Raw genomic sequence first — 14,571 nt, forward strand, 5'->3', positions numbered from 1 at the left:
CACTTCTGAAAGGGTGGCAAGCACTGTTGACATGGCAGAAGGGAAAGACAGAAGTGGAGGACGGAGAGACTGGAAACCAGACTGAAGACAAAGAATTTTTTGATTTTTATGCTCTGCTTCTGTGATGTCAACAGCCACCTGAAACTGAAGACAGCAAAGACCACATCTTGACAATTTGATCCTGCAGACTTACCAGGCAGTGACCATGGAAATAAAGAATTTCAGATTCCACAGCAAGTAATGAGGGAGCTCTGACTACAACTTGCACTGTTTGTTCTATGTGGACCAGAGTATCTTGAGTGATAGAAGTTCAAAACAAGACACTCCAATGTTACTGTTCTGTTTGTAAAAGCAATGAATGTCCACTAAGGAAAACAGTAGCCAACCGGATCTGTACAGATTCCAAATCTTCAAACTTTTAGCAGCAATCCCTCTGGGTAACTTACCAACACAGAGGAAACTTCACAGCATCACAGAGCCTAGCAGAAAGTGGGGAATCAGCCAAAGCTTGCATTCCTGTGGCCAGTATCCAATGAAAAAATGCTTCCTAGTCAACAAAGAAAAAGCACTACAAGCACTTAAATAAGAAAATGCAAAGAGTTAGCTCCAGAGGATTTGTACTATGGTTCACTTTGTCTGACAGACCAGTGCAATATGATTTGCTATCTTTTGCTATTCATATAGCAACCGTCAAGCAGAGGGGGTGCTTTTGGGAGGAGAAAGGGACTGAAACACAGTGTTCCCTCGGGTTTCTAGAAATAAGTGATCTGGGTCAGGGATGGGAAGACAGTGCAGGCCTCCCAGGGGAGTAGAGAGCAGAAAGGAATGAGGAAAGGGGAAAACCAGGGAGGTGTCAAGACCAGCAAGTACCTGACCTTTAGAGATAAATACCCACTTTCCACCTCTTCCAGTGGAGCTGCTGGTCAGGACCAGTAGAATGAGAAAGGGAGATCCAGGAGGAACAACACTCAGTACCAATTTGAAAGAGGGCATGTCTAAATCTAAATCTCCTTTAAATCTGAGTGTGTCTTTATCTGATACCCCAGGCCCTAAAGAAGGCAGCTGTAAACTTTTCATGAATCAAGACCAGCAGTGGTAAACTGAGTTCAGAAGCCTAAATATAAGGCTGATCTCTCTCAGCAATATACTAAAGCAAAAGAAAAATGATAAATATGACCATACAAATGAAAGCAAGCAACTTTTTTTTTTTTTTTTTTCCCCCTAACTGGACTCCTTTTCTAGAGGTTTGCTTTAGGAAGAGAGCAGGTTGACTTGTATATTTGCGTGTGTGTGAAAAATGCCTGTGCTGACTCTGCTGAGAAAAAATTCAGCATATCAAGTTGAACATGAGACAGCAATGTAGCAGTGTGCTCTGGCAGCCAGGAGGGCCAACCATATCCTGGTGAACATCAAGCATGGCATTGCTAGTTGGTCGAGGGAAGTGATTGTCCTGCTCTGCTCTGCGTTGGTGTGGCCTCACCTCGAGCACTGTGTGCAGTTCTGGGCACCACGGTACTAAAAGGATGTGAAACTATTGGAGTGTCCAGAGAAGGGCTACAAAGATGGTGAAGGGCCGAGAGGGGAAGACGTACAAGGAGCGGCTGAGGTCACTTGGCCTGTTCAGCCTGGAAAAGAGGAGGCTGAGGGGAGACCTCATTGCGGTCTACAGCTTCCTTACAAGGGGGAGTAGAGGGGCAGGCGCCGATCTATTCTCTTTAGTGACCAGTGATAGGACCCAAGGGAATGGCGTCAAGCTGCGACAGGGAGGTTCATGCTGGATATCAGGAAGAGGTTCTTCACTGAGAGGGCTGTCGTGCACTGGAACACGCTCCTCAGGGATGTAGTTACTGCACCAAGCCTGTTGGAGTTTAAGAAGCATTTGAACTGTACTGTTAGTCCCATGGTCTGAATTTTTGTGTGGTGGCACCTGTGTGGTGCCAGGAGTTGGACTCGATGATCTTTGTGGGTCCCTTCCAACTCGGGATATGCTATGATTCTATAATTCTATGAAATTGAATTAGTGCCAACTACAGTCCCTTTGGAAGTCTGCTAGGAATTCAGCTAAAATCAAGCACAGCAGCCTGCTGTAGCAGAGTAGCAAGTCCTTCACTGATCTGAACCTGTAACACTGAAAGGTAAATTCTGACCTCATTCCCCCCCTTGCTCAAGACATCTTTCCACTGCACATTTCATATTTAAGATACCTCCATCACTATTTTATAATCCATTGAAGGTTTAAATGTGTCAATTCGTGCTCTACTCTAAGCACTGGGGGGGGCAAAAAATTGGACGAATCCAGATGTTAGAACTACACATTCACATGTCATCACAAACAGTAAAAACATGGACAAGATGAAGAATATTGAGTGAGAACAAGAGAGAAGATACCTACGTTCAGATAAGGAAACGCTTTGCAATGCATCACCAGGATGAAGGAAGGGGAGAGCATGATTGGATGAAAAGTGGGAGGAGAGCAGTTTACAATACAGGCCAAGGCTGGGCTCTGATCTCAAAGAGATCAGCATACACCAACAGAGAGAAGTACAGAGGCCCAAGTTTGGTTTGGCAAGTCTTCCAGCTGTTCTCTCTCTCCCTCAGTCTGTGCTCACAACTCAGATACATTTGGCACTGGCTGGATCAGAGAGTGCTACAGGAATGGCAGTTCTTTCACATAATTTGCTTCCTCATCAGTGTTCCAAGGGGAAGGACAAAGCTTTGGCTGCTTGCTTTACAGAACAAGTCTGACAGTGAGGCAAAGGAAGCTGCAAAGAGACCATCATACTTAAAAAACCTCCAGCAGGAGGGGTTATAGGTGGTTCAGAAAAGAGCAATCAACACCACCATCTTCCCCTTCCCCCCCACTCTTTCCCCCCAAAACCTACTCATCCACTCTCTCCTTGCAGCCTGAAATGCAATTCACGCTAATTAAGCACTAACTGCAGCCTTCAAGAAAAAAAAATACTTTACTACTCTGAACATAGTAGAAATTAGAGCAATACTGAGAAATGTATAAGTGATATGTATGGTTTCACAGTCTTAAACTATTGCTTTAAAGGCAGTAGGTAAAATCAGCTCTTTGTTGCAGACAGTCTAGAAAGTGGAGATTGTAGCAGCCTTTGGGCTAAATTTTGATACCTGAACATTGAATAATAATGTTGCTCTTGTTTTTCTTGGTAGTAAGTTTCAAATCAGTTTACAAAGGAACTCAAATCTTTATATTACAAAGGGACTTAGGCATGGGTGGTGGCAAGGAGTGGAACCAGGAGTTGAATAAGGTCTCTTGTATCTTAAACCCTTTCCATGGTTACCAGACATACTGCTCCCATTTACTGCCTTGTGCACTGTTTTCTACCCTGATAACCATGGGTATTTTAAAGCATATCAAGAACCAAGGGCATGATGTATTAACAGAGCCAAGCCCATCTAATGGCTCACAGCCACTGACCTGCCCTGACTCTCTTGCTGTTTCTTAGCCACTGGCACTAGGACTCGTTGGAGTCTTCCCTCTGATTGATCTAGCAGAAAACGAACTCAACAAAGAAAGCAGAACATTTTCTGCTGAGTTAGTGAGCTGAATAGATTCAATGAAGTGTTCAGTGACCTCCAGAGACAGCTCAAGGAACTAGGCCAGTTATGGCTGAGGTGGGAAGAGGAACAGCAGAGACAGTAACAGCTGGCTCTTTTCAAGACAGCAAGTTCATAGATGAGCTTAGCAGCATTGTCAACAACAAATAGAGCCTTTTGATCTTCCATTTTTTACTATAGATACCAGAATAAATGTATTTTCCATATGATGTGAGTCATTGTAAAGAGTTCCACTGAGAAGTGGGACACTACTGGAGACTTGTTAACAATCACTGACCTGCATTGTTTGGGTTAGTAGAAAGAGACTAGGAGTCCAGTCCTCTTGGGAGGTAAGAAGTCCAGGATCAGCAGTCTAAGCAGAAAAAAATGGAAAATTAAGATTCCAGTACAGCTTAATTTGTTCCCAATAAGCCACTTTTCTGATTTTTTCTTATCACTACAAGCCAATCATCCTAATTACTCTTGTTATTGCTGGATATGAATGGTTTGTGGCAAAGAGGCTTTGCAGGTACCAGTTGATTCACTGAATTTCAGAAAAACATACTGTCCTCCTCTAATTCAAATGCTGTCCAAGCACAAAAGTATAGTTTGCCTGTTTAAAAGCAGCCCATTTGACTTAGATAACTGTTACTCCTCTCAAAACAAAAACTCTTGTCAATTTCTTTTTAAAATTATTTCAGTGCTGCAGGCTCCACGCAACACCCAGAGGTACAAAAGTTTAACAAAATTATATTAAATGAGGAATGTAAGACCTCTGATACTTGACACTGAGAAACACAAATGAAAACAACTGACACTGAGGCATTCTAGGACTTAGCAGAAAAAGAACAGTCTTCTACCCAGGCTTTTGAAAGTCACATTTAAAAAAACAACCAGTTCAGAACTTACCTTTGTGTGATGCTTGCCTTAAAAAGATGTCTAGAAGAGGTCTTGTACAATAATATTAAGCACTGCAAGGTTTACACAGGATTTAAATGGAAAGAGTTATTACCAGCATTCAGAAAACATCACGGTCTCATTATTTTCTGTTTTCCCTTCAGTCACTACTTTCACAGCTACTGTCAGTCCACTGTGTTGCTTTAGGAATATCTTTCAACCAAGTTCCCAGTGGAGCATCTGATATTTTTCCAAGAAAAGCTTTTCAGACTCTGAACGAGCAGTCCTTTCAGTACAATCCCTGTGCCCAACAACTTTCTACAGAAAAGCCCTCATTATGAATTTTGAGTCAGTGGGGTTTTCTCAGTCAGCATGTGTTGCTGATCAGGCTTTCTTGAACTAGAATAGGTATTTCCTGTATAGTTTGCAGGAAACCCTAAAGCACATTAAAATGTGTTGCAGGCTAATGACTACAAAAGAAAAAAAATAAAGAAAATGACAATAAAAAACTTGATTTGGAATTGGCAACTCCGTAACCTTTCCCTTAGCTGCCATCTCATTAACATATTTGTTCAAAAGCCTTTTCTCTGCTTCATTACATAATTTGTGTTACAAAATCTAGATAAACACTCATTATTCCCAGTTCTAGATAATGACTTAATGGGCTTTTTTTTTTTTCCCCAGAGGGAAATAGGGGGACAGAAGGACAGAAGGTGTTTTTATTAGTGGGAAATGAACCACACCAATTTTTGAGTTAACATCTGGGACATCTGTTGCATATGGCATTACAATACATTATGCAATTACTAATGAATGATTCTTCCCAATACCTCTGCATAATAGACAAGTTAAATATTATTGTCCCATTTTACAGACTAAGAATATCTGTTCATATTTTCTGCATCTCCTGTACCTGCAGTTCCACACCTGGCAAGATGTATGACATCAGAGAAGAGCTCCTCACGTTGCACTGCTATAAGGGATCAGTTCTAGTAACAGGTATAAGAAATGCTAGGCCTTTATCAGAAAAGCCTGAAGATGTGGGTACTGGCATTGGAATAAAGATGTGATATTCTGTTCCTGTTTCTCTCTAACTTACATTTCGTCATAAGCTCCCCATGTAAAAATGTAGACCTGTATGACCCCCAGCTGAGATCTAGTGGCAGAACCTGCTGCACCTGTGGCTTCTTAATGCTGTCAGTCAGTCCTAGCCATGGTAAAATATCTCCAGGGACAAAAGATGAAATCAGTTAATGCAGGCTTTAGGTTTCACCTTGCACATTCTCGAATACTGAAGGGGTCCAAGGTTCACTGGGGGAACAGTAGGGCCTGGGAGGCTGCTGGAGCAGGGCTGAACAGCACTGCTGCAGGACTCAGTGAGGTGAGGCTGCAGGACCAATGCTGGGCTTCTACCCCATGGTGTCAGTGGGCAAATATTTCCCCTCCACTAGCTGGCAGTTCTCATTTGTGACATGAGCACTGCTCTGGCCTGGGTGAGCCAGCAGTGCCCCAGGGAGGTCAAGGTGGGTTCATGAGACTGGATGCTAGTGTAACCACTGCTCCAGAGGTGGAGGGGGACACAGTTCGCACCTGCCCTCCCTGCTCACTGCAAACCAGACATGCAGCAACAGCCCCACAGCCCTTCTGCCTGGGTGGGCTGTGAGAGCGATGGCCATGATGACACCAGCCAGGTGGTGGCAAGGGCTGGGGCCCATGGCAAGGGGTTGCTGTGGGCAGCCCTGTTTGCCAGGGGCTGCCCTCACTGACCGCAGAGCTTGAGGGTTTGTTTCATGGTGCTGCCTCTCCCTCTCTGCTGGCACCTGTTCGGACTGTGTCCTTGTAGACTGCAATGTCATGATTATCAGCAATATATTACCACGGGTGAGTTCACAGGTGGGCTGCTATGCTCCCTGCAGGTTTCTCTGCAGACAGGCGCTGGTGCTGCACCTGCTCTGCTGCCAGTGCAGCTGCTGGGCAGGAAGGGGCGATGTGGCCTGAGGGCTGCCCGTGGCTATTGCCACAGCAGGCACAAGGAGGAGATGCTGCCCTGCAGCCTTGTCTGCACTGGGCAGGAAGGGGAGGTGAGGCCTGAGGACCTCTCTCAGAAGCAGTGATGAAGAGAGCGTTCCGCTGCCCCTCTCATCCCTGAGGCACTGATGGTGGGTGTGTGGGCAGACTCCTGCTTGCCCCGAGCCACCAGCTTGCCCCGTGCCCTGTAGAGGGGCAGACATGCCTGGGTGTTGTGGGGTAGAGGCTGACCAGGATCAGCCCCCCACTGCACTGGGGCAGGGGAACACCCTGCCCCTGACTGCTTCAGGCATCCAGGCAGTGATCCTGCCTGCTGCATAAACCCAATATTGCAGATAAACTTATTTGGAAAAGAAGGAAAAAGAAACCTCATAGTTCCTCTAAGGACCACTGTATGTGGAACCCACACTAGAAACTCATGCTTGTCTAATAGTGCTGCAGTTTCTTCTTGAAAAATCTTTTGGGTAAGCAGCTGTTTGGGGTGGAGCTATTACAACAGATGCTTTCAGTTTGATTTCTTTTTCCCTTCTTCTCGTAGAAGAAAGGATACCCAGCAGAATAACAAGAAAAATCATGACAGAAGAGACCAGGTTCTGTGAAAACTGGTAAGAGATCTTTCTCGCTCTCCATTTTCTGTGAAAAGATTTTATATTAATTTTCACATTTCAAGGTTGCTGCTTTCTTGCTGCCTTCCTGTGGAGAGGTTTCTTCCATAGCCCTGTCCTATGCTGCAGGACAGCATCTGGCAGAAAAGTCATTGCACAGACACGCCAATCCGTGCAGTTGCCTCAGTTTTCCCTCATGTCTGATATTCCCTTCTGTTGCTATATTTGTAGATATGTGATACTATATATATATATTTTTAAAGATAAATAGCTATCTCTGGTAGGGCAGAAGGCTAAACGGGGCCATGAAGCATAGCTTGTTGTGTCTCTAGTAGTTGGGCCATTGGGTAGATTATGTGAATGAAGACTGTAAAGCACTGCGATTAAAAAGAGTCATACCTAACAAGGTCAAACGAGCTCAGCCTCAATTTTATTTGGCCACAAAGGAAACCCAACACTTAGCCTTGCATAAAGAGAGCCTGTGTATTTCATACTAAAGGGTTGTAGGGGATGCTTTGAATAAACTTTGTCTAAAACTTCTGATAGCTGTCTCTGTAACTTCTTAAAAGAACATTCTGACAGAAGATCCATTCCATTGTTCATCCATCTTGATCATGTGAAGCTCCTGCTGATGTCTAAAGCTGATTTCCTTGAGGAAACTTATCTTCCCTAAGAAAATTAGAAGAGCTGACCTTTTGCCTCTTCCTGGGGATTTTTATTTTATTTTACTTTTTTTTTTTGACTCCCCTGTTTTGATGTCATACTGTGCTAATTTATGTGCTCTTAACCTAGCCATTCCATCCATGCTAAGAAAACAGCATATGTGCTGGGTAGACTGGTTTTGTGGCCCAGGCTCGATGTCAGAGTTTGGAACGAGGGCCTGTGCAGAAATCCCAAATGGTATCAGCTACTCTGCCTCACATGCCTTCTATAAACAGCAGAACTGGAAGTATGCACACCCTTTCTGGCAGACTTCCTGCTCTTGTAGGCTAGAATGGTAGTGTGGGCTTGCCTTTAGCTGTTATGTCCCCATGACCATCACTATCTTGTGCCAGGCACCAGTACCTCCTGCCACAGGATCTGGGGCCCACTGCAGTGTGTACTGGGAAGCAAGCATGCAGCTGTGTGGGTGCTTGGCTGCTGGCCAGGGTCAACCCACCTCTCTCTTCCCCATTTTTGTTCTTGGTAGTAAACGAGGTGTGTCTGCTGCCAATTTCTCCCTCCACAAGACCCACTGCTTGCGGTTTTTCACTCTCTGTCCAGAATGTGATAAACCAGTTGCCCAAAATGATATGAAAAGTCATCAAACAGAAGCACACAAGCAGGTAAGGAATGCTATATTTTCTTCAGGGAAAGCAGCATAAAGCTCTGCCAGCCTAGACGTATGTTTATGGTACAGTGCTCTATATTAACTAGATTTGAACTTCTGTAATTGAACAGAAAATCTGTAAGGGTCTGAAATGACCCTTCAGTTTTGGTTACAGCACCTTTTGATCTCATTGCACATGCAGCTTAATGGAATACAGCTTACACTATGGTATCCCAGCTCTGCCAGCAATGCAAATTGCAGATCAGGTATCGATACATGCTCCTATTGCTCATGAATCAGCCAGAGCATGCAATACAAAGTTTATGCCTCCTGTAGGGTATTACACCAACATTATTTCAACCACAGAAGGATGAACAGTGCCTGCTCTAGCATAAAGCTAAATGATTTGAATAGAGGAAGACAGACAATAACTGATCTGATATAAACCTTGCTGGTACTAAGCTACATCAATAATCAACATTTTTTTTTATAAACAAAACCGAACTGGCAGGGTGAATATATCAGCTTTTCATATAACGAGGACATGACATGACATTTTTATATAGCGTTAAGAACCCTGTAGCTAGAGGTACCATGCTGACCAGTGAATACCCACGCATGACTTTTTATTCTGTCTTACTAGATTTATTGTTTTAGCACTTTCATTGATTTCAGTTGCATGGGAGAACACATGAGTAGCTTTCATGGCAAATTTCCAGAAAACTGGTATAATTCATATGTTTTCATAGGGACTGTTATAATTTAGACTAGCTGAATATCAGCACTATACTTTAAGTTAAACCTCAGTCAAAATTTTGAACACACACATGCATACAAACACACACAGACTTTGCATTTCATGTCACACTTTGCATTTCACATGGGGACCTTTGAGAACTGGATACCCACATAGAGTGACAGCTTCCTGCAGAATCACCAGGTATGTGTTCCTCAAAATCTCATCAACACAGCTCAGGCCTGAAGAGAAACAATAATTCACCAACAGCCTCTTGATGATGGGGATCAAAGTGACATGGAGATCATCTCAGCAGCTTGAAGTTGCATTGACATGTGAAAGCACTAACTATTGTCTTATGCTCCCAATGAACTGTTGTTTCACTTGCAGGTCAGATGTAATCTTTGCTGCCAAGGCATGCAGCAATATCAGCTGGAGCATCACATGGTAAGTATGGAGCGAAATACTTGTCACCCTCAAGGCTGACACCTTCGACCAGACACCAAGAATCACACTAATGGATTCAACAGCAAAAATGTATAAATCCCTGACTTAGTAATGGACTATGATAAAAACTTAAACCTCTCAGCAGTGGCAGTGTTTTGACCTACCTTTTTCTGCTTGTAAAAAAGTATATCCCATGGTAGTTGTTGTTGTGGTTTTACCTTGCTGGGCGGCTGAACTCCAACACAACTGCTCTCTCACTTGCCCTCAGAAGAAGACGGGGAGAAGAAAGTATGTTGGAAAGAAAAAAAGAAACAGTCACGTGTTGAGATAAGGATAATTGAATTAAAGAGAAAAGGAAGAGAGAAAAGACAAACGAACAAGCAAAGGCTTTGTGGAAGCAGAGAGAGAAAACAAAATTTCCCTACTTCCCATCAACAAGTGACGTTTCGCCACATCCTGGCAAGCTGGGCCTCAATACATGTAGCAGTTTTTTGGGAGGACAGACTATTCATAATGAGAGCCTCCCCTCTCCTTCCCCTTTCCCACCTTTTATTGCTGAGTGTAACATCATATGGTATGGAACATCCCTTTGGTTGGGTTAGGTCAGCTGCCCTGGTGATGTCCTGTCCCCATGTCTTGCCCACCCCCAGCCTGCTGGCTCTTGGAGGGGGTTGGAGGAAGTCTCGATGCTGTGCCAACGCTGCTCAGCAATAGACAAAGCATTGGTGTGATACCAATGCTGTTCCATCTAGAATTGCAGAGCACAGCATTATATGGACTGCTTCAGGGAAAGTTAACTCCATCCCAGCCAGACCCAGTACAGTTGTCTGCTCCAAGAGATAATGAGCCAGCAATACGCGCTTGCAGCCTAGAAGGCCAACTGCATCCTGGGCTCCATCAAGAGGCATGACCAGAAGGTGGAGGGAGGTGATTGTCCCCCTCTACTCTGCCCTTGTGAGGCTCAACCTGGAGTACCTGCTCCAGTAGTAGATGCTCAACCTGCATCTAGGTTTGGGGTCCCCAGCACAAGAAAGATGTGGACCTGTTAGAGCAAGTCCAGAGGAGGGCTACAAAGATGATCAGAGGGCTGGAGCACTTCTCCTGTGAAGAAAGGCTGAGAGAGATGGGGATGTTCAGCCTGGAGAAGAGAAGGCTCCGGGGAGACCTCACTGCAGCCTTTCAATACTTAAAGCGGTCTTATAAAAAAGATGGAGAGGGACTCTTTACTTGGGTAGAAAATGATGAGACAATGGGGCATGGTCTTACACTAAAAGAGAATAGATTTAGTTTAGACATTAGGAGGAAATTCTTCACTGTATGAGGCACTGGAATAGGGTGTCCAGAGAAGCTGTGGATGCTCCATCCCTGGAGGTGTTCAAGGCCAGGCTGGATGGAGCCTTGGCCAACCTGATCTAGTGGGTGGCATCCCTGCCTATGGCAGGGGCGGTTGGAGTTAGATGATCTTTAAGATCCGATCCAACCCAAGCCATTCTATGATTCTATGTCGATTCTATGATAATCTGTTACTTTCTCATTCTTGGCTATTCAGGCTGCTGTTCTTCAAGGGCCGCTTAAAGATATTTCTGCCCTACTCACACACTCATATTACCTGCTTGTCCAAAAGGGAGGCTGTACAAAGTGAGAATCTTTAGTCACACAGAAACTTTGCATTAAAACTGCATAAGGGTAAGGCCAAGGAAACAGCTAAGGATGAGATTCACAAAAGAATTGGCAGAGGCTGGGAGGTGAGAACAGCATGTCTATGCTAGCTTTAGTTTAACCATTTCATGGAAACAAATCAATGAAGACACAAAAGGCTTCCCTTAGTGGTGTTAGCTGAAGTATTAGAGTTTTCAGGGTAGGCTTGTGCTGTACTGACAACCTATACTGACATAGCACATGATTCATATTTTTCTTTCTAATGCCTAAATCCTCCTAAATTATAGCTAGCCTAGACAGGTGAACTCTTAATACAGCTATACCTTCATTTGCCTGTGTAGATACTCCTTAGGGAGGATATTCTTGAACAGTTTGTCACTGATGTCACCCAATGCCCCCTTTTGGTATTGATAGAAAGTTTGGAATAATTTCGTCTGTTTATGTGCAGGCCAAGCAATGCCACAAACGAGCAATGAAATGCAAAATCTGTGAGTTGGAAATGCCCTTCAGCAAGCTTCAGGAACACCTAAACACCTGTGCCAGTCGAACCGAATGGTGTTGGGAGTGTAACAATTATGTCATGTACAAAGACCAGAACAAACACAAAGATATTTGTCAGAACAGTGGTCTGTCCTGCCATAAGGACGTGAACTTTCAAATCAGTGAAGCATCTACTAATGCAAAATTTATTTACTCCACTGGTAAGCAAAATTCCTCATTGTTATGTACTGGGTCAACTCTGTTAAATGTTGATGAAAATCCTCCTGCCTTCTCTACAGTTCTCAGTAATGCAGGCTGAAGGATATTGTTGTTTAACTAACCACAGTGAAAGGGACAAATGTTGCTTTCTATTATGCTGGTTATTGTAAAGCCAGAATGATTCCACTCACTGCTGGCTTATCGGCCATGTTCTGTTATGCCGCCCTTATAGGCTGGAAGTGAAATTCCTTCTGTCAGAAAATAACTGGATCTTCCTCTTTCTACTTGTCACACAGAGCAAAAATGATTTAAAATTTCTGAATACTTCATATCTAAAGCCACTTATTTCTTGAAGTTGAGAACAGCTTTATTAGGCCTAAGGTATTGAACAGACTATGTCAAAACAAAACAAAACAAAATCATGAATCCTGTCAAAGGTTCCAGAAAAGAACAGAAACCACTTAGTGGTTGGTAAAATGAGCTGTAGAGAGCAAAACCCCTGGCTACAGGGATATACACAATCCTGGCCTAGAATAAGCTAGGCCAAGGCAGGAGTGAACCATCCTGAGCCACAAAACACGGTGCTGTAGTGGAATTTCAAATACTCTGAAGTATGTGAGAAGGGATGGTGGTTTAGTTTTGAGTGATGCCAAAAGCAAAATATAGTCACAGCTCTAATTCCTTCTTGGCTAATGGAATCAACATCATCTGTTTCTCTATCACCAGTGACCATACGTGGATCTGGGCAGCCTATGTAGATTACTTCTGTCTGCATTTTATTTCTCCCCTTTTACCCTTCTGAAGGTACCGCTGACAATCTTTGTGTGAGGTGCAATAAGTCATTCCCAGATGACCAGTACTCCCAACATCTGGTAAGCATATTTGAAACTGAACAAGAGAATGATCTGTGTTTAATTTCAGTCAGGTTATTTTTCCAAAAAGCTGTATATTAGATAAGAAAAGGCAGTGAATCTTGGCTCTTCAAATTATAGTTTCATGATACAACATATTCAGCTGCAGCTTCACTATGACATGGTCTCCACTGCCCTTCCCAAAGACTCATCTCTGTTGCAAACCACACGGTACCATGCAGTTGGGTGTAATGCAAATTTTTACTTCATTATTGTTTTCTTTTTAGCAGAATAAAACCAGTACAACTCATAAGCTGACAGAAGTTCTTGCTGGCCAGTCAACTTCAAAACCCAGCAGTGATCCACCACAGTCTTCTACCTCCCTGGCTCCTTCTTCCAGCTCTGAAAAGGCAATGGCATGGAAAGATCTCAGTCCCAAAGGGAAAGGAAGGTACCATCCATTGACCTCCAAAACCTTGCCCAAACCTTCAAAGAACAAAAAGATGGTTGGCTTTCCTTCTCCCACAAGAGGCAGACTTTCCACATCACCTCAAGCTCTTAAAGACACCTGGTCTTACGACTTGCTGGTGACCTGTGCCCACTGCAACATTCTTCTGCCACTTCCAACTCTTCAGAAACATGAGGTGAGAGGTGATGTATTGGACTCAGCCTCCTACATGCTTGAACGAAGAGCCACACCTACATATTAATAAGTATATGCTACTTATCCCCTCACTGCCCAGGGTCCATTTGCTCACATCTATACAAACAAGATCCATTGCCTATAGCCCACCTGATTTTTAGGGAAATACTAACCACAACTCAAGCCATTAATTTTAAGCTCAAATCCTGGAAAGTCTTCAGTGCCGCTCTTTTGTTCTGAAGGCTGGTATTGTTCCTGCTAATCAAACACTATATCTAAGCTGTATCAGAGATGGAGCTCTAGATAATTTTCCATCCCAACAAAGGGGCCTAGCTGCCTCACTACTGAATATGATTGTGGGTTGAATATAATGTTCTCCTCCAATATAACTATTATTTATATTTTAGATCAAATGTCTATGTTTGATGTCTTTGAGAAATGCTAAGATGAACCAAAAACCAAACAGTGGAACAAAAGGTATTGCAGAATTTCAGAAACCTAGAACAGGATCCATCATTCAGGATTATTCTGTACTGGGTTAATAGGAACAATTTTGCAGAGGAAGTGCATCTGGAAGATCTAATACTCGGAATATCACAAAGCTTTTTGGATTCCAACACACACTGGGTTCCCATGAGGACTGACTCAACAGAGAGTTTTAGTAACAATGTAATGCAAAAGGCTAGTTTTTCATTTTAGTACTGGAATTAAGAGGAAGCTAGTTCAGGTCAAGAGAAAGAAAAAAAGAATAATTTTGGGTTTCCTCAGCATTCTCTCCTACCCCCCCCCCACCCCCCCCGCCCCCGCCAGCAGAAAACATGTGTGAAGAATGCATTGTTGTGAAATAAAAAAGCTGATTTTGGCTTCTAAAAGTGTACATTTCACAAAATCACAAAATGGTTAAGGTTGGAAGGGGCCTCTGGAGGTCATTTGGTCCAACACTCCTGCTAAAGCAGAGATACCTAGAATAAGTTGCCCAGGACCATGTCCAGACAGCTTCTGAAGACCTCTGAGGAAGGAGACTCCACTACTTCTCTGGGCAAGCTAGTTTCCAGCAAGGTATTCACAAAATTCATGCCTGCTTGCACTTAATCCAAAAGTGCCTTTTTCAGTAAACTGTTTGAGCAAGCACT

General features: G+C 43.5%; 1 protein-coding gene across 2 annotated transcripts; it reads left to right on the forward strand.

The window, feature by feature from the left end:
* Window positions 1-5,240: 5,240 nt before the first annotated feature.
* Window positions 5,241-14,221, forward strand: XAF1 (XIAP associated factor 1; the record flags this gene model as incomplete). 2 transcript variants are annotated; one of them, XM_083805974.1, is made up of 7 exons in its annotated part: window positions 5,241-5,460; window positions 7,028-7,094; window positions 8,284-8,419; window positions 9,530-9,586; window positions 11,694-11,946; window positions 12,749-12,816; window positions 13,083-14,221. In XM_083805974.1, 7 exons carry the CDS (start codon window positions 5,241-5,243, stop codon window positions 13,503-13,505), a joined length of 1,224 nt encoding a protein of 407 aa, XP_083662100.1. In that variant the 3' UTR covers window positions 13,506-14,221. The 2 variants fall into 2 exon arrangements, with proteins under 2 accessions (XP_083662100.1, XP_083662101.1); XM_083805975.1 differs by having other exon boundaries at window positions 13,086-14,221.
* Window positions 14,222-14,571: the final 350 nt, after the last annotated feature.

The sequence above is a fragment of the Anser anser genome, assembly GCF_964211835.1.
Source record: "Anser anser genome assembly, chromosome: 20".
Taxonomy (NCBI): domain Eukaryota; kingdom Metazoa; phylum Chordata; class Aves; order Anseriformes; family Anatidae; genus Anser; species Anser anser.